The sequence below is a fragment of the Trachurus japonicus genome, chromosome 15 (genome assembly GCF_045865225.1).
Source record: "Trachurus japonicus isolate A0001 chromosome 15, Traja_1.0".
NCBI lineage: Eukaryota > Metazoa > Chordata > Actinopteri > Carangiformes > Carangidae > Trachurus > Trachurus japonicus.
In genome coordinates, this window is record NC_140921.1 from 15,275,410 (window position 1) to 15,302,455 (window position 27,046).

The following is a 27,046-nucleotide window of genomic DNA, read 5'->3' on the forward strand; positions in this document are numbered from 1 at the left end:
TCTATCTAGCATCTGACTGATGATTGTGCTAAAGAGCCATTTGTGCCCACAACTGCATTCAAAGAAATAACATTAGTATTGCACCTCCATTAAATAGTAGAGCTTGAATGGGAAAAAAAACAAAATCGTTGAAACATGTGAAAATATTCAGATTTAGCTTCACAACACTGGACCCTAAACTTAATGTAATATAATCTGGAAGTGCTTAGAAATGCAGGCTTTCAACAACAAACTAATTTAATATTTTGGGAAAGATTTCATTTGTTCTCTGATAAAGAAGAAGAGGAAGAACATCAATATCCCTCTAATTAAAATGTTTCAGCTATAGCAGTTTGTTATTCTATTTCTAACCACCATTTATAATACAGTACAATACTGTACTAAAATATGATTTTATCTGTTTTTACATTTTGTTTTCCATATGGATAAAACAGATGAGATGTAACCGTGAGCTTTAGAGGGGCTGCAGGGAGTAAAGTCAAGCTAACAGTTTCCCTATGTTTCCAGCCTCTGTGCTATATGTGACGCTTCCTGGCTGCAGCTTCATCTTCATCACAAAGCCGTGGGAGCAGTATCAATCTTTTCATCTAACTCCGCCAGAGATCGAATAAGTGCATTGCCCAAAATGTTGAATGAGATGACTAAAGTGATGTCATTTGAGCAATTTCCTCAGATCTGACAAAGCTCCTCCAGGGCCACAGATGACATTACGCAGTCGTTCTCACAGGCTGTGCTGCACTCTCATGTGACTACTACATTGATTTTGATCAGTAAAATTTTTCTTTAATATGGCTCCCCCTGTATCAATGGATTGTGACTGGAACATTACCGGCTAATCCTATACTTCATCTGCTGTCAACCCCAGGGAGAACCTGCTGTGAAAGCTGCACAACATGCAATCAATATGGCACTGGTGTGACATGCAAGTCAAGGATTCTAAGATTCCTCCCACACATCCAATACAGGTAGCCTACACTATATGTAATGTATATATATTATTGATCTTTTCAAACATGTGGACCATAAGAGGCACAAATGTCGATGCTCACCACCACTTCTGCACTGCTGCTGAGACCTTTTCCATAGTCGTCAGTGGCAATGACTTCAAACTTGAAGTAGGACCTGCGCATGTTTCGAAACATCATGGCCGACTTGATGATGCCCGTATAGGTCTCGATGACGAAGCTGTCCTGGCCCTCTGGCGTGGGAGGGATGATTAGGCGGTATGCCATGGCACTGTAATTCCCGGTGTCCTGGTCAGTGGCCTATAACACATGTGTAGCACAAACATTAAAAAACAGGGAAACATCAGTGCCTTATGTGGAAGGCAATGCAAAAAAAAGAGAAACTGGTTATTCAGACCATAATAGAAAGGAAATAAGGGCCAGAGCCAGAACCCACCAACCACCGCTCTCGATCAAGCATATTGCATTTCTGGCCACTACCCAATGAGTGAGACGACAATACATAATTTTTCTTTGACAGCGGATGGGAAACACCTGCTGTGACATCAGTGAATTTGGCTGGCAGACCAATATTCTTCAAAGACTAAAAAGAAATCACAGCAGGCGGGGATCTCTTTCTTGTGGGTTTTTGTGTCGATTTGTCCCTGTGGTGCATCAGCGTTGCTTTTTACTTATCACACAATTATTCTAGGCACATAAGACAAATGAAAATGATTCAGTTCTCTCTCATAACAGACCATGAGAGCGCTGTTTTTTTTTTCTGCAGTAAAGCTTTTCCTTTCATGCATCCATGATTTGTTCGTATTAGTAATGTTATGTCAGAACCATTGATGGACAACCATTATAATGTTATAACCGTAGCCATTATGACTGCAGATGTCTGGAGGGGTAACGCTGATTTGACACATTTCTATAAATCACTCTCACATCTCAGCTAACGGATACACAAGGCGCATGAGTGGAGTTTTAACATTTTGCCCTCCTACTGGTGGAGATATTTGCTTATATACATTTTTTCACAGGCAGGTGTTCTGTTAAAGTAGCTGACAGGAGGGAAAAGAGCTCCAGCTGGAGGCTCATAAATTAACTGAAATGGTTTATTTCACACCGCTGCAGCTTTTCCCATTGTTCCCAACTGTAAAAGGCTAAAGAGGAGGTAAGGTCTACTCACTTTATATTTAAATTGCTGTGCGTCTTTGAACCTGCTGTGACTATTTTTGGTTAACAACTGGGGGAAAGTGGAATCAAGTTGTGAGTGCACATATATAACATCCCTTCCTAATTTGATGCAGAATACTTGCAAGCAATTACTGCTTTTAGTCCTCCACCAACTCATGAGAGAAATAACACATTTATATATATCTTGTTTCTCCCTGCTAAATGCTCCACCAGCTAGATGCTGCTATCTATGTCTGTCCGTTGAGTAAGTGACTGAAACAATAAAGAACTAAAAGGAAGGTGTTACCAAAGGAAGCAGCAGAATCAGTTGATGACGCTCTATAGGATCACTAATACTACTGATGTCTTCGAGCTTAGACACCATCCTTGAATGCGTCATTATAAAAATATCAATTATAGCTGCTTTGAATTGGAAATCTATTAAAAGCATTGGCACCAATGTTTTGTTGATGTGAGGACAAAGAAAGGAAAGGACCATGAACCATTTCAGCCTCAAAGACATATAATTCATGGCAATCATAAACCACATGAAACTCGTCAGACCACCCCAGGCAAAACCACTTTTTTTTCCTTTCCATCGACCTCCAAGGCACAAGTTCTGACTGGCCACCGAGCTCAACACAGGCATCAATTTTCAGAGTGCTTGTCTGTGGCGAGTGACACTGATTAATAGGAGCAATCTTTTTTTTTTTCTTCAGTTATTGGCAGAGCAGGCTGGGGGGAGTGAGGGGGTAGTGAGACGGAGCAAATTCTCAATGAAAGGGGTGCATAAATCACCAGAGTGAGGTACCCTCATAGGGGAAAAGACAGTTTTCCTACATATAACAGCATCATATACCGAATGTAGGGCAAACGTTTTAAACGCAGCTACTGCATGGCAACGGGAAGGGGGAAAACAGTCACGGACTGAGGTTTCTTGTAACCTGCCACAAGGCAACAAGCAAAAATGTATGGATTCTGATGGGTTACATTAAAAATACCCCATCAAACCATTGAATAACTTGAAAATGAGAGCGCTTTGACATCTGATGGTATCTCCCTCGTGTTCACTATGTTTAAGATAAGAGGAGGAAGCACTGAAGGCGGGAGGCAAGGAAGAGTTTTTTATTTGGCTGCCCATGAATCCTGGAAGAAAAAAAAGGGTCATGTTTTGAGTGACTGCCACAAGCTGCAGGGTGTAATCATGTAATCATACTTTCATTCTCAACAGCAGACTTTTTCCTTGTTAATGATTTTTCTTTTTCACTAAACCTCTCCGCAGCACTGAATAGATACTTTGGATTAAAATAAAACAAACCTGTCTGACACTGCAGAGTTAATTTGCTTGTATAAAAATGCTACTTGTCACCATATTATCCTATTTTTGGCTGATAGTAAAATAGCACAAGGCCCAAATGTCAGTGTATGCCAAATGCAGAAGATATCTCTAATGATTATCTCCAGGGAAAAGGGACCTCTCAGCTTCATTGGTAATTAAGACAAGTACAAACGCTTCTTACTCACCACACTCCAAAGAAGCCTTGGCCTTGGGGGAAATTATAGATAGCACTTGACTTGACCCATAATTCAACACTTTGGTGTCTAGTCCAAGTCAAAGGAAAGGAAGAGAGGAGATTCCAAATTGGTTGGGTGGTTAAAGCCACTGTGTTCAATCAATTAATGTTATTTCATTGCAACATCTGAGCCTACACAGAATGTTTTTTCCCCATATATTTAAAGGACTCACATGGTTAATCAGCCATGATTTTCAGGTATGAAAATTATAAAAGCTTGTGGGCACTCTTAATTGAATCCAGTTGTTGTCCTGGAATCACACTGCTTTAATTTCTACTTGTGAATTGTTTTTAATTTGCTAATATATTCATATTTTTTCATTTATTTGTTTTCTCTCAGACTTCAATATTACCTCGTTATGCTGAGGTGAGTTTTCGTATGCCTCAAGCATACAAAATTAGGCCAATTACTGTTTAACTAATTTTGAGTGGTGAATTTCCACCCTGTAATTTACGGTGTCATCGCACAACAGCTTTAAACACTAAACTTGGGCTGGAGTTTCATAGTAATTTTCTAATGAAAATAAATACTAGACTCATTGAATGACTGATGCGAATATCAGCAGGAAAAATTAATAGCACTGATTTATTTAGTCAGTCAAACGTTAGTGTTTGTGGCAAAAGACCTGTCTGGAAGCAAATCTAAATTTGACGTATGGAGGTACCTATTTGAATTATTGATTGAGGTTCTGATTGTGAAAATTGGCCTTTGGTTATTAGAGCTGATTTTAAACTGAGCTCTAATTTCAATCAAAGGATTTAATGAATGACACAGCTCTGGGGAAACCACAGGGGAAGGAGGCAGGGTATAATATAGTCACAAAGCATGGCATTTTACTTTTGTTTCATCTCTGACCCTTATTCAGTATACATTCTTCAGCTTCATGTTTTTGTGTATGTCTAAGGATGATATTGTTCTTCAGTGTCTGCGCCAAGAAGAGCCTCATATGACCTGAAATTCATTTGTAACAATAATAGTAATAATCCAAATAATAATAATAACTTTAATTCATACTGTATAGGGCCTTTCATGAGACCCAAGGTCGCTTTACAGCGACAACAAAAGAAAACAACACTAAACCGGAACAACCAAAATTGCAGGCAAATCCTGCAAGAATAAGTGCAGGTGGTAATGCAACTTATTTTACATGTAATGATGTTGCTAAGTTTGAGTTCAAATAAGGTTTATAATAGCCCGTGTGACATTTTCTGCAGTGAGTATTTTTGCTTTGATAGGTTGTTTCTTACATCAACTCACACAGTCATGGCAGACATGTACACACACATACATACGTATGCTAAGCCAAGGTTTAAAGTCATCGAAAGCAATAAAGAATGATTCACAGAGCTTTACCGAGTCCTTGAGGAGAAGTTGTTCGTGTCCTAAAAGAGCTTTTATAAGTTATAATATAAAGATTAAGGATAAGCTCATTTCCTGCAATAAAAGCAAACCCCAGAGTTATATTTGAAACCATCAATAAAACAAATATAATCCCCAGCTTCCCTTGATATTCCCATATTTTTACTTTTTAAGAGCAACATATTTTTGTCCTATTTTGATAATGAGGACGGAGATATACAAGATATGCAGCTTCCTTCTTTGGATCATTAATATTTTGGGGCTGATTTTCACATCTGCTGGATGGTCTGAAATACCTTTTATGAATGTTCCTTTATGATCTTTGCACAGTTCACGTACCAACTAGACATTGAACCTACTCTTTTCTTGTTCCAGACAGACTGGCCTGTGTCCAGTGCACATTATACTGTAAACAGCTCCCATGTTTGTAGCCAGGTCCCAGTTTAATCTGAACTGGCTGCAGGTCCTCCCAGTGATATTTCCTTTTAACTTTGAAATATTTTTGAGCGTTAATGAAACTATAAATCCACTCACTGTTGTTGGTCCCTGTGTTGGTATCATAGCAGAGGTTGAAGGCAAATGAAAGAGGAAAGAACACAGCCTTGGAGGCATTTACGTTTCCTTGGACTGATCTCTTTTTTCTGTTATAAAGTAGATGATATTGAACTGAAAATCACATTCAGGGTAGAGGGCAGCTGCCCTACTGGCTGATTATCTCCTAATAAGGATTAAAATATGCTTGCTAATTTGCAACAAAATAGGAGTTATGATTGTTGGCACTGAGAGCATCACGATAATGATATAGCTTATTCTTCATTATCCTGAGTCACTGGGTCATGCCCTGGGGAATAAAATAAAAGTAAAAAACCAAGCCACTGTCCTATTGAAGTTATTCAGCTACGAGTTAAGGTGGAAGCTGAATAAAGTGTATATTGTGTTTGTCTGGCACTGTTGTCATTACTGTGGTGGGAAAGTCAAACTTTTGACAATAAGCTGTTTGGGTTGACCATGGGAAGGGAAGTGAAGTTTTTCAGCCTTATAGTACAAGTCGTGAATAGTTTGATGACAAAGCCTTTAAGAAAAAAAAAGGTTGTCTGGATTTAAAGTGATTAAAGTATTATCAGCTATTTGGCTTATCACTATAAATCATTGCACATTGTAATATATCATTGTAATTGTTGTAATTGTAACCAGATGGAATACATCACTTAGCGAAATATTGAAAACTCATGACTATTGTTCAAGTGAGGTTTTGGCCATGAGATATCCTGATCACACAAAGAAATGTGATAGAAATCTGTGCTGCATCAACCCTTACTCCTCTATTTGACTGAACAAATCAAGATTTTTTGTTTGACGAAAAACATTGACTGGAAATAAAAATGTTACCCCAAACCACAGTTGTCAGTGACCCTGAGTTGTCTCTGCACTAATAATATTCTATCATCAGCACCACTCAGAGAGAGCTCACCACCAAAAATCAACGAGAAAAAAATGAGTGAGCGGGATAAAAAATTGGATTTTGAAGTGTAGGCATGAGATAATTCTTTATTCCCTGTGGAAATCATACCCTTAAATAGCTGTATTTAACTACTGTATACTTCAATTACAAATGAAACACCCGGGGGTGCAAAACTTGAAACATGAACCGAGATAACAAATTTGTGAAAGCTCATTTGGTAAGCATTGCAGGCAAAGGCTCTGTGCACAAAAACAAGCCTAAGTATACACTGACACCCACCCACAAACAGCAAACAGACATAAGGTGTAGTAACACTGGACAGCATGTGAAACCTTGTTGGCAGAGCGTACTGATAATCATACAGGATGTCCAGCCATGCTTCTGTGAATATACTGGGATTACACGATCAGCTCACCCTGATCCCACCTGCTTGTGGACAAAGCAGACAGTGGGCAGAGCGAAATTGAGGAAAAGATGTAGCGAGCGATAGGAGGGGGGGAGATGAAACTGTGCCGCAGAGAGCATATCGGATGAATTCTCCAACCATGGCTGCAGGGTGTTGAAGAAGTGCGAGCTGAATCGGGCACTTTAGTTTCAGCATGTCTCCAGGTATGCCGATACACAAAACCAACAAAAACAAAGAGCACATGTTTTCTCACCACTATCTTGAGCACAGAGCTGAAGATCTTGGTGTCCTCCGTCACGCCGCCTATGTAGAGCTTCCTGGAGAAGACGGGAGGGTGGTCATTCTCATCGTGCACCTCAATAAACACCTTGGCTGTGTTCGCTGCAAAAAGCAAATGGCACAAGTCATCCTTTAGCCATGAATGAGTCAGCATTCAGTAAAGCCAACAAACTACAAACACCTATGCAAGAATGCACAAAATAAAATAAAAATTGGGACACAAGCCCACAAAGTTTATATCATCACGCCATTAACTGTCCTATATACACATCTCTCAAGTCATCCGAGCTCGCATTGATCAAATGTCGCACAGTTTAGCCTCCCAACTGTGATGTCAATATAATTTTTTCATGCCCATCAGTTGGTCCACGACTTCAAAAGAGAGCTTGAAATCATTTCTCAGAATATCTTGAGAGTTAGTCATCACTGAAAGCATCATGGTTTATCAACAAAGCTTTTCCAAGCAGGACACTACGGCTAACCATCACCAATTTTAAATTGAGTAACTTTTTTTTTTTTTAAATTATCTGAGGGTGGTTGTTTTGACCAATTTCGAAAGCAATTTTAGATATTTTGAAATTGAGGCATCATATTCACCAAGCTTTTGAAATCTGACTGATGCTTACTGCAAATAGAAGTGCCGTTCGCTTGCTTGCTCATTTTGACCAAAGGTAGACTGAATGAGTTTTGGTTTAACGTCCCTCTCTTCATTTAGCAATAATTTCCCACCGCGCTGTGATAAGTACTTGGAGAATGTCTGAAAATGACATGCTGTGAATGGAAACATATTAATTTAGTCCTAACTCAACACTTTCTAATGAAAAATGAGAAGCTATTACGGTGAAGTCGACAACTTCAATTCAGTGATCAAGAGGTTAATTTTGTTTTGATTACAGAAAATATTCTGATTCAATTCAAGCAAAACTGAGTCTGAAGTATGTTGATGCCTTCTCACTGCCCCCATTAAGAAAACAGCTGATCTAATTTGCATTCTGTTTACCAGCCAATTAGTGGTAACACTGAGTGAAATATGGTGATGTGAAATAATAAAAAAGCTTGGCTTCTAAGCCATTATCTGAAATGAGGTATACCTTGCATCATTTGTTTTCTTCATAACATGGTGCACAACAATAAACGGCTCAGACGGTTTCACAGGAAAACATTTTGGGGAATTACATTTTGAAAGGCAATAGAGAATTACAAAAACACCATGAAAGAAACAAAGTAAGGAGGAAGAAACTTTGGTGTTTCAGTGCTAAAATTGCAGGTTAACTAGTCTTTCTCTGCGACTTGAAATATACACCCTGTCCCTTTAAAAAGATAAAACACACATGCGCCGAGTACAAACTAATTTGTCACAGATACGCCGATGCAATACAACACAAAATCCTCCTAACACTGCAGTTTAAGTAAAAGAATATGCAATGTCAAGGACCATTTTTCTTCTGGTGGCATTCAAAAATGGATAGTCGTGTGGCACTAGAGCTAAGGATGCATCAGGGGGATTGGACAAACAAAAAACACAGCACATCAAATTACAGACACAAAAGCTGTAGTGTGAGCCACAGAAGGAGGACTCCAGGGGATGGGTAAGAGGTCTGCAGAGTTTCTCTCTCTTCCCCCCTCTCTCGAAAAAGTGGCTATATTCCATCCTCCAAGTCTCAGGACGAAAAAAAAACCCAACAAAAAACACAAACACAGCCTTCCTCTCTCACGTACACACACAAAGATGCATGAAAAACACAGGGCCATTAAAAAGAGGGATCGCTGCTAGGGTAGAGTAAGTGCCAATGTGTCGAAGTGAGTAAGTTAATAAGTAAATCTTATCACATGTTTACGAGCATGTCCCTGTGTATATATACTGGCCATGTGCTTTTCTGACGCAGAGCCTGAATGTTAACGCGGCTTAGATAATCTGACATATCAGTCCAGTAATGCTCTGATAATTTAAACTCAATAAAGACTCATTAATGAGAGGAGAGATGTTCCCTGTCATGGAGCCCTGATCTGCATTACAATGCTACACGAGAGGCAAGTGAGAAAAGAAATAGTTTCTCCACAGTCTGACAAGAGGTTGTCAGCCTGAAGATGCCAGTTAACCTCTCCTCCTTGTGTGTGTGTGTGTGATATAGAGAGAGACCTCTACTTTACATCTATCAGAGAAGTGACTGTGTGTGTGAGAACTGTGTTGCTGTCAATACTGTAGTAGGCGAGTGACAGAGTGAGGTAAAGTAGGTCTGATTATTCATTGGCGGCTCACAGGGATTAAGAGTGAGGTATGAATCTTATTTGATATTTGTACTTCATCCATCATTATACAAAACTTTATGTCAGTAAACTGGATCCAAACTATCTAATGATATTCCAGCTGAAGCGTGACCATCAGGAGTGCAGCCTGAAGGCCTCAGCTTGCTTCAAACAAAGCGCTTGTCGGATGGGTGAGCAGCGTTTGAAACCTCATTTCTGACAGCAGATGCTCTCTGGAACAGACAGTCTGACTATCACGCCCGCTTCACGCAGCAGTGACAGGTATCAGGAAAACCAGTTTCAAGTACCTCCACCACTTTGTGTGTGCGTGCATATGTGTGTGTGTGTGTGTGTGTGTGTGTGTGTGTGTGTGTGTGTGTGTGTGTGTGTATACACAACTGAGTGCAACATTACAGATGCCTTCGAGGAGAGACTCTCTGAGAGGATGCACTATTATCCAAATTTGTGTTAACTCATTGCATCCAGACTACAAAGACAAAGAGAAGAGACACTGAATTCTTGGAGAGAGTTCAGTTCAGTGAGGCAAGTGGGACGCAGCCAGGAGAAGACTGTGACGTCTGGCTTTTCAGTCCAATCTTCCAGTGTGGCTGCTGCCGGCCGGCATGTTGTAAGAGCTAGTTTCCTGCACACCGAGGCCTTGAGAGTGGAAACGCACGGAAACTTCATTAACTGAGAATTGGCTGTGATTAATGTTTTGTCGCCCACCCTCTTTTTGGGGGTGGTCTGCCTAAATTAGAACAAATGGGCTATTTCTTTTTATATGGCCCTTGTGGAAAATTTAGACATAACGATTTTAAGATTTATGATTTTGTTGGGACTGATATTCTGCTCTGAGGGAAGAGACAAATCACATTTTCACAGGTTATTTTTGGTGATTGCCATGATTGAGAGATGAGAACAGTCTCTCTGTACATTTACTGTACTGTATGACATGCTCGTATTCAACTTTTCATGATACCAGGAGTCTAACAGTGGAAGCTTTGCACAGCAGGTGGAACAGAGTGTGGTTCATACATTTCAAAGGGACTGAGTTATTATAAATGTCATATGGGTCAGACAATCTTCTTTCCCACCATGCTTTAAAAAAGCAGCTGTTGAGCTGGACATGAGAATTACCCAAATACAACATCTCCCCAGTTCATTGAAAATCAGGTTGATGTTGAGTGGAGTGTAAAAACCGAGCTACCAATCACGCGCTGCAGCAAACCTGCCCCAAGAATACAAAATGGATCAGTGCAGCATAGAAAGGTAACAGTGCATAAAAGTATAAAAGTAGAGCTCAGAGTGCACAGTGCACACTGTGACACAATGTTTTCCTTGTTTTGAACCAGATCGGCAGCCTAACAGTGCAGATAGGACAAACAGATTTAATATGTACACGTGGCAGACTGTACTTTTGATGTGAGTTTAACAGCACGTGATTTTGTAAAAGCATGTCTATGAGGTTCCAGCAAGAGGGCACGTTTAATATCTCTGTTCTTTGATATTTTTATTCAGGATGGCTCCTGTATGGCAGATTTGAGCATGTCATAATCCTCACATACAGTAAGTACAAACATACAATATAAAAAAAAGCTCTATGTAATTGCGGTAAATGTGAAAATAAATATGAAAGATAAAAATAGGATCTGAGCGAATCATAATCTGTCACAGTGAAGGATTATGAAAATATAAAATTCAACACCTGGAATCACATGAAAGATAATAATATCCCAGATTTTCCTTCTATTCAACCTACACATTCACCCGGTTATTTCTTACTTTTCGAAGGCACGCGCAGGTTGGACATGACGACCAGCATGGAGTCCGCCTGCACCCGGAGGACGTAGCTGGTCACGTTCTCATAATCCAGGGGTTTAGCTGTGGAGATGACGCCTGTCCTGTTGTTCACCTGAAAATGACCTGGAATCACACATAATCACAGCATGAAACAAACTGAAAAAGAAGCTTACAACACATCTGTGCAGATAAAAAAAACAGAAATGTCTACTGGATGTTAGATATCGGAGGATATTTTATCTTTGGCCAACTGTTCACTTATTATGTGCAGAACTAAACAGAGCCGTTTTACACTTGCTGCAATCAAGTTCAATTATCAAGGTGCTAAAAGTGTTGTAAATCTTCACACATGCGATAAAAAAATTCTAGATAATAGTATGCTGTAAATGCCAGAACTATCCACAAGTTTCCGAACGTCATCTATGGTCAAAACCGGAAGCACGGATGTCAATTTGTGTGATATCCACTGTTAAAAGCTGGTGTGATGATCCATGCGTTTTACAGATTTTCATTAGGGAAAAAAAAAAATACATGCATTTACCGCGACTATCGAAACCATGGAAACGTAAACATAAAATTCCACCGGAAGAGCAAAACCGGCAAAACCGGCTTACATTTTTGACGTTCGGAAAAAGGTGGATAGAGCAGTTGTCAGACTTTAAGGCAATCACACAATAGCAGGATTATAAATTCCAACAGAGGCTGCTCACATTGTCGATTTGAAAACTTTCTTGTAATTGAGTGACTGTTTCAATACAGAACTGACAAGGGGAAATATCCCAGAAACACCTCTGTCTGTTTTTTCCCCTTTCATTAGCATGGATGGATCCCAACTCCTCTGGCTGTGCAGAAAGGTCATGCTACAGAATGTCTTTGCTTGCCCTGAGAATATTCCTGCTGGCAGCTCGAAGGTGGATTTATAAAACTCTTAGTAGGTCTGCCTGCAATTTCCAGGAGCATCTACGGATCCATGTGGAACAGACACAACTCATGGTGAGGGCAGGTAAGGTACACAGTATGTGGAGGGGGCTACACTTTCCTCCTACACTCTTCAGCTGCACAGATAAGTCTCCTTCTCTTACGCTTAAAGACCGGAGCTAACCTCACACCTGTCAGGTGTTCTCCCTCTCCCAGGGTGTAATTATACTCTTCAAACTTTCCCCAAGTGTGAAAAGCAGTGACAAGTGTGCAGAAAGTGGGCTCTCTAGTTCTAGGCAAAGACAGGACAAACAGCACCGGGGGCTACAAAGTGCATCACGCTATTTTCTAAATAATCTTGGATCTTTTTTTTTTAGGAGTTTCAGTCTTTAATTAGATTCTACACATTTTGATGTTTGTTGTTTTCTTTACTGAAAATCTGGTTTGTGGACATCTGCTGTTGTCAAGAGAAATGGCTTTGTGCACACTGACAAAAGTGCCTTTGCAGAAAAATAAACAAAAAGCATTGAGAAGCAGGCTTTGTATTTCAAACGCAAGGTCTGTGTCAGAATTTGAGTGAAAAGTGCACTTGGCAGGTAAGGTTGGGAAACATAATATATATTGCATTTCACACAAAAAAACATTCACTCGTAGGCTGCTTTGATATGATCTGTAGCATGTACCTAGTTCGTTTCCTGCCACGATTGAGTAAAAGATAGTTTGATTGATAGCAGCAGCCAGAATGGTTCCCACTGGTGTGCCGAATGGAGCCAGCTCACTAACCGGAGGAAACCTGGAAAGACAGAACACAAATTATAAGACACATGGCATTAGGACTCGAGGGATCAATGAACATGTCTGAACCAGTGACAGATCAACACCACAGGCACTGTAGAAAATACAGTGCAAAGGTTTTCATAAAGGGCTACAGTTTATTTTCATAAAAAAATCTGAACTTAATCACTTCTAAATGATTTAGTCAGGATTGAGTTCAATTATTTAATTATCAATTAATGCACATAATAGTATCAGTACACAGTGGGTATAATTCCCTGTGACTGTGTAAACATTGGACCAGCAAAATCATCTTTAATAATTTACAACATCTTGGAGAGAACTATCTGCCAGAGGCGTTGGTTTTGACCAGCAATAAGGTTAAATGCTGCAGTTCTGTATATTACATTCTTTTATTATTATCTTTTATTTTGGCATCTACAAAATATTCCCTTTTCCCGTCTTTTCTTTTTAGAAAAATGCTGTTTGAGTGAGTCTCACTAGGTGTGTACTTTTCAAATCTGCTTTGAATCAGAAATAGGTTGAACAATATTAAAAATGTATACACAAAGAAACTGTTAAACAACAGCCATTTTTTATTCCATTTCCTTTGTTTTGCTTTTAATTCTTTAGTCGTTTCTTTCACTAGTTTTACCGCTGACTTCAGTTTTGCTCAAGTCTCCAGATAGTGATTAAGCACATTACTTTTTCCTCCCTGCTAAATGAATAAGTGATTTTTCTCTAAGGGAGCTCAATGTATTTTGGGGGGGAAAAAAAACATGAACTTATAAATAATTTATCTACAACGGTTTGGACTGATGCCAGTAACTTAGTAGCGAGGATAGGAACACTCACAATCTGGTTATGATGGTGGAGGATATCAGCAAAGGTTATGATGGCTTTGTATGCGAGTGCGGTGGTGTGGGGTGAGAATGCAGAGCTCTCAGTTTCTACTTTCTACTTTTAACTATGGTCACAAGCTTTGGGCAGTGACTGCAAGAATGAGACTGAAGATTCAAGCAGCTGAGATGAGGTTCCTCTGCAGGGTGGCTGAACTCTCTCTGTGTGATAAAGGAAGGAGTTCAGTGATTCAAGAGAACCTCTGTATTGAGCTGCTGCTCCTTTATATTGAAGGGAACCGGCTGAGGTTGTTTGGGCTCTTACAGTGAAGACGCTTCCTGAATACCTCCTTCTGGGGGAGGTGTTTTGGAAACTAACCGGAGACCCTGGGGCAGATATATTATGGGCAAATTAGATATTTCAGCTTCCTGTGAGTACTTAAGAATCACTTGTGGGAAGTAGAGGAATCCACTGGGGTAAAGCATGTTTAGGCTCCTCTGCTGATCCTGTCACTGCTGAGACCCTGACCAGGAAAAGCTGCCTAAAACTAGATTATATAGCAAAATGGATAAACACTTTAAAAATGCTGATTTCTTTCCAGTGTCGGGTAGTGAGAGTTTAAATCCACAAATAATTTGACATTAACTTATTTATTCATTGAGCAAGTTTTAAAAACTAATAGCCAAGGCAAGGTTATCACAACAAATGCAACATGAATTGGTCTATTGAGAGATTTGAGTGTTGTTTTTTTTTAACCTTGATAAGCATGACTGTGTAACAGCTAATGACTATACTTGACTATCAGACAAACAAGTGTGTAATCATATCCAGCAGATATGATTGTCACCACTCTCCACAGAAATTACAGCTGCCATAAATAGCAGGGAATCCTGTCTTGGCGCTTTGCCGGCGAGGGATTATTTAAGTTGATAGCATCATCTCACTCTGACACCCTCTTGTGTTGTGACTGCTTTCTTGCTTATTCTCTCATCTCTGCATAGAACATGTGTATGTGTGTGCGCGGTGTTTATGCACGGCGGTACACCTTCTTCTGCAGTTTTCATTTAAAAGTTAAAACTTTATTCACAGCAGTAGCAAGGAATTTTCGACAGCGTTGTGGGAGTAATACTGTGACAGTAACTCTATTATTAAGTCAATGTCAGTGTTTCAGGGGAGATTTGGGAGTAGACACTATCTTGCCAGCCCAGTTATACACATAGACTGGCAGCGATTAGACGCCTCCAGTCCATGTTTTTGCTGACCCCTCCATTCCAATACATTTTACTACATGAATAATAAAATTATCCAACGAATGAAAATGTGGTCATTCTAAGTTTTCCCTCAGGGGCTGATTGTTATTTTATAGACTCAGGGAGACTCAACCAATTTCCCTGGGTGAAGATAAAGAGAAGGAGGATCTTCATTCACACAGAAACAAAGAAGTGTGTTGTACTTGCTGAAAGTATACAGCTGTTGAGACAATAAATGATGCTGTCTTTGTTGCTCACTGGAGGAAAACAAACACTCACTGACTTTCTGGACAGTCGGCAGGTATAACAGTCACTATACAATATGTGTTTACCTCTGGCAAAGTTTCAGAGGCAAACAAAGGTGCAAAACAGTGCGCAGTTGAAGGACGGCGAGTAAAAAAGACCCATCTATCCATCCTGAAGGAAACAGTTACTGTCTCAGGAGAAAAACAATCCCTAAGGACATCTCGAGTTGAGAATAATCCTGGGAAATGCATGCCATTCTCCTGGACCGGGGATGATATACTGTAGCATACAGTTCTGAGAGATAATGCTGGTGAGTGCACGCTGCGGTGAAATGACTATAGGGTGAGTCCCCACAAAGCCTTTCACGAAAAATACAGTGCAATTATTGACATGAGAATAATGTACTGTTTGGATAATATTAAATGACTTCTGTTCAGTTTCCCTCTAGGTGCACTGTTGGGTTGTCACTGAATAATTGCAGTGTCCGTGACATCCAGGAGCAACCATGCTCCACGGCGTTGGAAACCAATTTATTAATGTGGCCTTCACATAAGAAGATTACCTGTTTGGCTCAGAAACAGGCCGACAAAAACACAGAGGCAACTCCCCCCCTCCCCCTCCCCCTCCCCAACACAACGGGCACAGTGAGGTGCAGCAGAGCCCAACATGTGACTCTGTATCAGTCACATAAAACCTTCCATTCACTGCAACCGAGGGTGACACAGTAGTTGCCACTTAATGTATGCACTTTCTCTTTTAATACCCTTTTCAGCAGTCTGTCGTCTGTTCTGGAGATCAGCAGCCCAGGAGTGGGGGGTGTTATTGGCCAGATGACACCATTTTCAACACACATTAACAACTCTCTTGCTGCTAAGTGGCTGTGGTAGAAGCTAATACAAGTTACACACCATCTCTGTTTATGATACAGGTTTTTAAGAGCTTATTCAACTGGTGTCTGACTATTCAATGCAGGCAGAGTCAGAAGGTTAAGTAGCTGCTGTGTAGACCTCTGCTCAGGTTAGGGTTTAAGTGGCTGCTGTGATAATCTGATAAAAAGAAAAATGTATCTGGATGGATGACGTGAACACTCCGATAAATGTTAACAGAATTGTTTTTACTGTCTGATGTAATCCGTTTTGAAGGCCTAATATCAATCAACTATTAAATCTGAATGCCACATAGTGTCAGCCTCGTGTGTAACCCCTAAGTTTCCAGATTCTAAGAGACCTAAAAATCTATTGGCTCCTTGGAGCCTGAGTGATGCTGATGTGGAGACAAGCACCAAAAGCCTGAGATGTGTTTTATAGACCCTCGAGCTGAGGCAAGATTGTTCATAAATACTTATTTTTGAGGTGCCACACCCAGCAGATATGCATTAAGTAACATTTGTGTATCGATACAAAGCATCTGTTTTTTTGTGGTATCTTGTGGTAAAGCTAGTTGTATCACAGTAGACAAAACAACTGGAAAATAGGAACAGTACATAAAAAACAGCACTGTACTATTGTGATACAGAGGTTAGTGACATGAAGCCAAATGCTAAAAATGTTTTTCTAATGACTAATAGGAGAGCTAGTCACGTGGGAGTATTGGACAGAGACCTGCATAGAGACCCTGAGGGAGTTGGTGAAGTGAGCAACTGAATTGTACAAGCTGCCATGCTAAAATATGCCAATAAATATGTGACACAAACTCTCTTAAATCACTTGCACTGATCTTGTCCCTCGAGAAAGTCTCTTCATGTGAGTGGTTCTCACATGAAGCCCTCTGACTCCCGGGGGATTCGGAGGCTTTTTTCCAACGATTTCAAAACATTCAGTGTTCTTGCAGCACTCATTTACTGACTATTTTTTTTCAGTGTTCAGCTGCTGCTCTGGTAAAACTCTGGTCCAGAGGAGACCTGGATAACCTGTGCTGACCGCAGTCATAGCTTTTTTCTCAGGTTGTTCTTTGACTGTGAGTGGGGGATGAAGAGCTGTGCAGACCTAGTATGGGCCTGCATGGCGTGATTGCCAGAAAGAGGCAGAGCTGACATGTTATCACTTCCCTACAAAGTGGCTCCGCCTGAGGGTTGTAAGCTGCTGAGAAATGCCAAGGGGGTGTGGAGGTGTATGAAGTGTGCAGATTAGAGAAAAGGTGTATCCACGTGTAGACACAGAGGATGACAGGAAGGTGAGATGCAGTAGATAAAGCAGATTGAAGGACACATAAACAGGAACATGTACTGCGTGCAAATAAGAGCATAAGGGGAATGTTGAGCACAAGCACTCCAATAATATCTGATACATAAGTGGGGCATGTATGATCTCTTACATTGAAACTTGGAGAGAGTAAATAAGTTGTGTATGCAACAGTCAAGTAGTAGGTGAATTCAAAGAGTCAATTATGCATAATGCAATACCATGTACTACTGAGCTGGGCCAAAGCCACTTTTAATTCCTTTCATATTCAGATGAGAAAAATCCCATCCAAACAGTGAGGGAGGGAGAGAGAGAGAGAGAGAAGTGGAAGATGCTGACATGTCTACAGGCAGCAGCAGAGTCCTGGTGTCAACATGAGAGACGGTGAATGACACGCCACTGAAAAGCGCAGGCGGCACACAGGTGTCAGCGAGCACTCTGCCCCAGGGCCAATGGTGGAGTGATGCTTACGAGACAAGGCAGAAGTGTATAAACCTTGTCGCGCGCCACAGGGGCCACGCCGACTAGCTTTCCACCTTGCTCTTCCTCTCTGTTCATGCATTGCATCACAGACTGAACAAGCAGCGATGGACATCCTGGGCAACGCAAGGAGTGACCTCCCTCCAGTGCAAGTCTCTGGTGGATATATAGATGGAGTTCTGCATGGAGATCTTGAACAGCCACAAAGGCAGACACAAGTCAAAAATCAACAAAAAAAAGATGCTGTGTGAGTGCCCATAAATACAGACTTGCAGCTCATTTCTGCTCGACTGCTGATTGTAGCGTTGCGCTGCTCATTCTGTTCAGCAATTATGAATCAGCCCTAATTCGATGACTGTTGAGGTGGATATGTACTTGAGAGTTTGTTAGTTAGCTGTTATGTCACCCTGGTGTTAACTTGTTTGTTCCTGCCTGGAAGCAAATTCAGGGAGCGATAAACAGAGACTCTTCTGACTCCAACTAAATTACACATACGGAATGCATTTGAGCTCCTCCTCGTGTACAAGCAGACAAGTAGGAAAAACACCGCTGTGAATCCACAGCTCGCGCTCTCCATTAACAACACAGTTCTAAGTGATTCTGACAACTAAGCCAAAGTCTGCTCAGTGACACAGAACACTTTACACAGGGAATTCACTCCGAATTGCATTACAGTACTGTATTTAACATTCAAAATGACTGGCTGAATACCTGAATATTGTATTTAATCACAACAGCCCAGTTCTTCATCATCTACCAGTTCAGACTTATTTAAATAATCTACGCATGGACTGTATAGGCTCTTTCAAAGACGTTTGAGAACGACTGCTTTTCATACCATACAATAGGGGCCATAAAAAAAAAATGCACTGAATGTCATTCAATGCATTTTGCCTTTTCAAACATCGTAGCACATTGAAATCAAAGTTCATGCTGAGATAAAGAGCGCAGCACTACCCATTTAATGTAATACTATTTAAGTTTGAGTTTGAGCTGCACTGCGTTATTGACTGAAGGGTGAACTTTAAAGACTATGGGTTATGTTTGGCAAGACCGCAGAGAGATGGAGAAGTGGAGGGGGGGAAAGGTAAACGAAAAACAGATAAAAAAGGGCTATTATGTGATCCTGAAAAAATAGCTTAGATATTCAAAAGGTTTTGGGATATAATGCATGGTCTGACAGCCAGGGTATTGCAAAGCTATTTCATTTGGCAGGAGTCAATTCTATGCCTAGAATGAGCAATATACTACTGCCATTGTGCATAACTGTGACTGTGCACTAGACACCTGCAATCCCACAGTCTCGTAACAGTTACTGCATTAATGTTGTCTGTCAGAAAGTGCAGCTTAAATTGCATTAACACATCATATGAGATGCAGGGGCACATGAGAGCTCTGTGCTATAACCACTAAAATAAAAAACAATTTTTTAAAATCAAATACTGCAACTGCAGTGCTATACAGTGTTAAGTGAGATGGTAGGTGAGAAAATCGGATCCCACAGTATTCTGCATTTTCATTCGTTACATAATGCATATATAGATGTTTTGAGAATGTACACTTTAAAACAGCACAGCAAGTCTTTTCACACAAAAAAACTAAAGTTGAAATCCATCCAGCGTGAGGTCTGCGGGTAATCCCAAGGAAACAGGGAAATTGTTTCTGGAAAGACATGCTGCTGCCATGTTCTTCAAATGTTGGTTCTGGATGAACAAAAATGTAAAGTGGGGTGGTATCTCAACTCAAAACCACGGAACATTAAACCAGTGCTAACTGCACGGCCAGACACCACTGGGGAAAGTTGTCTTTTTTTGTGCCTCAGGCAGCCTCAACCTCTAACTATAAACATTCAGGAGGAAAAACATGACAGGTGGTGAAGACAGAATATATTATCCATATGCATATATGAGTAGGTATTCAGAATATTTTACCTTCCTTGGATCAAATCCTTGATACTGGCACAATAAAGATGCTCTGAAGCTTGACATATAATATTTTTTACTAACAAATGTCACTGCTGAGACGCCCCCTCCCCCTCAATTATCTTTGGTCTTCATGCACTTTAACATTTATTGTGGTGACCTTCTCTAAATTGTGGACTGATTGTGACAATAAAATGGGGACACTCAATTAAAGGAACATGGAGCTATTTCTGACTGCTGGAGGGCAGAATGTCGATTCCAAAACCAAGGTTTGGTCCTCCAGCTCCTAATTAACAAGTCTCAAGTCTCAGTGCCAAGTGAGCGAGGGTGTTGGGTCAGTGGGAGGTGAAGGGATTCAAATATATATCAAAACATTGCAGACGGTGTTCAGCTAAAAATATTACTCCCTCCATCATTGCCATGTTGCCATGACCTCTGTGTTTATGTTTTGATGGTTGGAGGAACATGCTTACTGCCTATTTAAAAACACATACACCCTGTGATAAGGGCATAGAAGAGCAATAACATAGATAGAAGAAAAGTAAGAAAAATATACACTATATTTGAAACTATGTACATACAGTACGTATGTTCGCTCAGCACTGTGTCACATCTTATCAACCAGGAGAAGTTCACAGCTGAGCTGCAGGCAGAGAAGGAGAAGAACCTGCCTCTTCAACAAGAACTAGAGAAATTGAGGGCTTCATACCAAGAAGACACCCAGAAGTATGAGACTGGAGTCCTCAGCATCGGGGTGCAGGTCGGACAGTGTGAATTGGAGGAAGAACTGAAGGCTCACATTAACAATGTCAGAGAACCTGCTCCTGGAGAAAGAGATGGAGATCGACACCCTCCAACACAAGATGGCCTAAGAGCTCAGCCTTGCCCAACAAAAAACCTGAGCAGGAGCTGGTTCTGAAGAAAGAGGAGGAGCAGCAGAAAACCCTCCTCAACAAGCAGTTCTCACTCAGCTGAAATCTCAACAGAGACCACAAGGACAAGAGCATGGTTCTCTGGACAGTTTCATACCAATACACCCAGGGGTATAAGGCTGAAGACCTCTGTGCCAGACGAGCAATGGATGCTCAGCCACAGTGTCAGAGAACATAACGTATTCCAGGGAGACACGACATGAGAGCTGAGATGGACGCCCTCCGACACCAGATGGCTGAGGAGTTCAGTCTCAACAAAGAACATCAGGAGCGGGAGCTGTTTCTAAGGAGAGAACTGCAACTCAGCTGAGCAATCAGCTCTCACTCAACCGTGAGCTGACCAGGGAGCTCCAGGCTAAGGGTAAATAACACCAGCCTCCTCAAGAGAGGATCACCAGCCAGGAGACCCAGCAGCCTTAGCAGAATCTACAGATCAACCAGGAAGCCATCCAGAGCAGCAGGAGGAGCCTGCAGATCAGACCCCGACTACCAGACTGCAGAGAAGGTCAGCTGGGAAGAGAGACCTCCATATCCTGGGATAAAGGAATCTTCAGAGTTAGAGGAACACCAGGAAACCTTCATCAAATGGTCTCACTTTCTATTTTACAACATGGCAGACTGATGTATGTCTGACATAACACCAATTGTTAAATTTCTTTCTTTAATTATTCATCCCTTATCAATGATAAACATACAGCAGATCTGGTAACAATCTGGATGATGTATTTCATCTATATACTGTTGTTCTTTTAAAGTTTTTAAAAACACCTTTTTATCAATAGTCTCTTATAGTCAGGATCAAGCATTGAAATAAAGCTGTTTTTTTATTTTGTACATTTTATCCTTCGCTTAAGTTAAAATTCCCTATGACATCCTGGCATCTTTGTTCGTGTGAGAGAGACAAAAAAAAACAACAGCACTAATTCTAAACTGAGTGCTGAATTTAAAAATTAAAACACTCAAGGGGAAAAAATGTAATCAGACAGAAGTCAGATATTGTATTTTTGAAACATTTGTTGATAACTATAACTAAATATATCCTCACAAAAGAAGTTATATTTCGTGCTAAACACTCTACATTAATAAACACTTTCAATTTCTTCATTTATATATTATTTCCACTTGGCAGTGTATTGTAAGACAACACAATGGCCCTGTTAATAAGGAGGTGTGAGCAGTCACAAATCATTCTGCATCAAACGCTGATCTAAACATAGAATTTGTCAGTTTGTTGCGCAGTGTAGGCATGTCCTTCCAGCTCCCCAGGATTGCGCAGCTTATGCTAAATATGAAACCCCTGAGGCTGGCAAACACATTATCCCATGCCGTTTCAATTCAAAACTATACTACATATTATTTTTATACCAACTGCAGCTTTCTCAGATTTCCCAATTCATGTAAACTAAATTTAACACTATGAGATATTAGCACATGTTTATGAGGTGCTGACTCACACTTGCTAAGAGGATTTCGCCATAAACTGCTCCGGTGCTAACAAACACCTCCGAAATTCTAACACCTTTGACATGAAGTAAAGCTTAACCAAGTATTCACATTAAACTATCATGTTCTATAAAACAAGAAGAAAAAATACACAACCCCTGGTCTGATTATGCTCCTCCCTGAGCTATTCCTCTGATCACTTATCTTGCCTCACCAGACCCAGATTCTGTTTGTATTCACAGTGAGCCATTTTTTTCTGGATTCCACAAGAAAGAAAGGGGCTTCAATCAAAAATATCTTCTGGAAGGTAAGATGGAAAACATTAGTGAGGCTGCAGAAACAACATTTACTGTGCAACCAGACATGGCGTGCCGGCTTAGCCCTGTCAGTCCACAGGATATCAATTCACATATCATCCACTGGGTCATTTAGCGCACGGGAGGAGATCTGGCCAGTGGATGTTTTGGACGCTGGCGGATGCCGGTGTTGTCCGGTCATTGAGGCTTGCAATATGATATCACGCACTGCCATGGAGGTACTGATGCCATTCTGGATGTTTTATTGTGAAATTATTGTCACTGCCCAAATGATCTATTCTACCACACCAACACCTAGAGACCTCACACACAGAAAGACATCTATATCTCTCTCTGGTAAAGGACCACATAAACTGTTTCATGTGAGCGTCTCTTATCGCCATGTTCACATCAAAATAGGAGAGCTTCCAATTTAAACAACTTGCAAACATTCACATTATCATGACTGTTGTATGATTACAGAGATAAACCGAGGCTTAAAAAATTATCACCGTGTCCATATATGTCTTATTTATTTCTATTAATTCAACTGGTGGCTTTCAGCTAGTGTGTAGCACTGTATGTCATTTTGTTTTCAGGCACTTCCATAGAATCCACTTCCAAGAGTTTCCAAGTTTATAAAATATAAATTCTTCTTTTGAATTGTATGGAGTATAAGCAACATTGTAGATTAAACTGAGAAACTTAAAGCAGAAGTAAGTGATATATTTGTGTTAATATAAGTCTTAAATAGTTATATCTTCCGACAGCAATCACTTAGGCTACATAGAGTGTTTGGTCTGAAACACGGGTCTGTCAGTCCCTCTGCTCTGCTCTGAGCCGAAGAGAAAACATTTATCGTATCCTACAGTTTTTATCCAATGAGGAGAGAGAACGGCATGCAGGGCTGTGTGTGCAGCCAAGGAACGCCGTGAATGTGGCGACGTAGGGACGAGGACTGTTATGGTGCGTTCAAGGAAACTCGTATTTTTCCGACCGTGAAGTGGTACCAGTTCGATCTGGTACGAGTTCACCGGTCGGAAGTTACGAGTGGCCGTTATAGTGACTTTCACAGGTAAAACAGGTCGGAAAAACACGAGTGGGTTGCCTGAAACGCTACAAAGTCGTAAGTTGTGACTTGAAGCTGTAATTTACGATTTCAAAAGCCTGCCTGGAATGCAGCATTAGCGAAAACGACCGGACCACTTACTTCTGCTTTAACAGTTTCGTCCTTTAATTCAGTGTGTTTTCTTGTCTCCCCTGTTGTGCTCATTGTCTGGACAGTCAGGTATAAATGTTTTCTTTTTGTCTCTGTCAGGCAGCCATCTCACTGTGTTCATTACTCAGACATGCATTGCAGCTCAATTTCTGATTTTGGACCACAGTTCATGGGAGGCCGAATTATTTGCACCGTTAACTGTTAAATATGCTCATATTCCAATGAACTTCTGTGATAGTCATAAATATTGAAATTGCACTTGTCTCTCACATTCCCTGCGCTGTGCTTCTTATCACCCCTTGTTCTGTTAAAAGTAGGGAAATTATACAGGAAAAACAACTTGGCTGTCACAAAAATTAAGCCACGGGGACGGCAGGAACGTCAAATGTAAGAGGAGTACTTTCATTTGTACTGAAGCTTACACGACATCTCATGCAATAATGTCGTCCTTCACTATCATTCTCAGTAATAAAAGCATTATGTGACAGCTGACCCTTCTAGCTTGAAATAGCTGAACAAACACCTCAGAAAGCTAAATAAAAACAACCTAATTATGAGGCACCGCACACTGGTGTAGAGGAGTTTGCATCCACATAAATCTAAACTTTTTTTTTTGCAACTACCAATACTGATCTGTAGAGTTACAGCATGCCTTTAATGATAGGCCATGCTGCTTTTCTTCCCTGGCTTTCAGCATCGACCTTTAGCTGATATTTGGGACATGTGCAATGAGTGTGACTTGGCATCTGTTAGACAGACAAGTGATGCCTGCCTACTTAGCAGAGACATGTGAAAGGTCAGTGTGCTCCTGGTGCTTAGAGGTTCAAGGCTCGAGGCGTCAGATTCAAACCTGTGGCTGAAAATCAATTATGCCCTTCAGAGGTACAACAGACCTCCACAGCGTGTAGCTGTTTAGAGGAAGGAATGGCAGGATAGAGAGAAAGATGGATGCATAGAAATTGAGAGGGTTGCGGGTTGCTTTTTTAAGTGTAGATTAGCAGTGAGGCATGACGACAGTGTGTGGGAGAGCACACTGTACGGTTTACAGCTAACCCTTTAAATGCCTGGCAATGAGCATCGATGACTAGGTTGTGACGACCTCTATCACTTGTGTACGCGTCTGGGAAAACAACAGTTGCAAGAAGGCTGCCAATAAAAGAGTTACATGCTATGAAAGCATGTCATCTGCCTAATTATGTCAGAATTACAACCTTGTCTGAATTGGAAATGTGACATGTGTGGATTTGTTTTTATAAATAAATATTTTCCTTCAAGATGACAGGAACAGTTGATGGAGGGCCCAGAGCCCTTCTGAAATGAGCAGCAATTGTTTCATGTAATATAATGATAATTGATTAGTGGAAAATGCTTATGAGTTCAGGGCAGCCTGTACCTTTAGCTACAATCTACAGTGAGTCAGACGAGTTAAACCAGTGGTAACGAGTGGACGTCTCCACAAAATGTACACCTGAAGGCTCTATGGTCCATAAACGTCAAGAAATGGAAGAAATAATAAAATGTACAAAATGCTCCATTAAGAGGTGGTTGAGTTTATGCGTACGCTATGAACATGTGTGTGTGTGTTTTTTCACACTCACTCTGTTATTTAGCATACTGTCACCGGTTATGCAATTAGTGGGGCCACATGTGTAAATAGCGACATGTTGATTGTAGTAATACTCATTGTTGATACAGATTATTATGCTTGAGTATAACATATGCTAACAGTATAAAAGCTTGGCTTAATAATGGGATGCACTGCTTCCCACAGCATTGCACAACTGCTTATTTATGCAACAGGTATGGCACAACATCTGCTGTCTGCAACTAATGTATTGCTGGGAAGGGAGAAAAATAATGATAGTGTGATATTCACGTCAGTTTGTAAAAACACTAAGTATGATAAGATGTTGCAGATGGAACAAGCATTATAAGAGTCCATCAGGTTTTCTTTAAATTTGCTAACATATATCTTCTACAAAAACAAAGATGTTAATATGTTAATATGTAAATATGGACGCAAGCATACCATGGTATGTTTTGAGATGACTAGTGGACTCGAAACAAAGAACCACTTGGGCACGTGGATGCCTTACACCAATCAAGTTATATTGAGAAAATCTGAGTGGTGTCACAGGCACATAGAAAAACAGTTAGTCACAATAAAGACAGAATTTCTCCCCCTTGCTGAGGAGAAAATGAAGGGCCACTGACTGTACAGCGAGGACAGAAGCACAGGGAAGACAAAGTGAGAGAGAAACTGTCAGAGCGATATAAGCTGAGAGGAAAAACTCAGGGGATGTGGGGGCTTGGGGGGCTGAGAAGAAGAGGATGAGGAGGAGGAGAGCAAAATGACATACTCAGAAGCAGTGAGGCAAAAGTCTCATGTGATTTAGAGTAGATTTAGAAGGGGAAGTGCTGTGGGAGAGATAAGCGGTACGGAAAACTGCTCAGACCACAGGTTTCCAACATCGGGCCAGAGAAGTAGCCTCAGTACAAGAGGGGGGATTCACGTAGTGGGAACATGTTAGATAGCAGCTTACCCTTCCTCGTCTCCAGTCACACACCCAGGGGAAAATAAATATTCATTCCCTTCCCATGTGCCCACTGCTAAAGACTTCCCCAAAGGGTTGTGTCCGTGAATTCCATGTAAAAGAGCTGTTCACAGCGGTTTAATGATAGGGCTCCAAAAACATTTCTTTTTTTATCTAAAACTTAATATCTTTGTACATGACCATTAGCTGTAATAAATTAACATATTAAACAGACACAAATGAAAAAGTTAAATGAAAAGAAATTTTGTTAAAGCAGCTACGAGTTATCAGATACGTGATCACATAAAGTAAACTGCTTATTTATGCATATCATATATACAGTATATACACTGTAGATATATATGGACATAAATATCAGGCACATCTGTCTACCAAGTCAAATGAAGTTTTTCACAAAGATAACGGAGGAATGAGAGGGCAAAGATGAAACAACAACAAAAACAATCAGACATATTTTGAGTGTGGGAGAGACAGAGAAATATTAAGATGAGAGAAAAAGGCTTTAGAGAACCACGCAAGTACTTTGCTAAAAGTTTTGCCATAGTTGCAGCAGATGATGGAGCTACAAAGGCCATGAAAACTAGTAGAAAATCACTCATCACCTGGACAAATATAGCTCGGACCAACACAGTCCATTACAACAGATCAGAGTTGAGTTGTTGGTAGTTTCAAACAACCTCCCACACACCGTCACTGTACACATCATGTCATCCTTTTCCCATGGTCGTATTGCCAATGTG

At 40.6% G+C, this 27,046-nt stretch overlaps 1 protein-coding gene across 7 annotated transcripts in view; it reads right to left on the reverse strand.

Moving 5' to 3' along the window:
- Positions 1 to 27,046, reverse strand: part of LOC146973387 (protocadherin-15-like) — a 236,431-nt gene that overhangs the window by 21,283 nt on the left and 188,102 nt on the right. For all 7 annotated transcript variants that reach the window (XM_085799889.1, XM_085799888.1, XM_085799886.1 and 4 more), the window contains 4 exons: positions 12,853 to 12,962; positions 11,234 to 11,374; positions 7,179 to 7,306; positions 1,050 to 1,265 (listed from right to left, as the gene is read on the reverse strand). In XM_085799889.1, the coding sequence (XP_085656015.1) occupies positions 1,050 to 1,265; positions 7,179 to 7,306; positions 11,234 to 11,374; positions 12,853 to 12,962 (595 nt within the window). The remainder of the gene's footprint in view (positions 1 to 1,049; positions 1,266 to 7,178; positions 7,307 to 11,233; positions 11,375 to 12,852; positions 12,963 to 27,046) is intronic.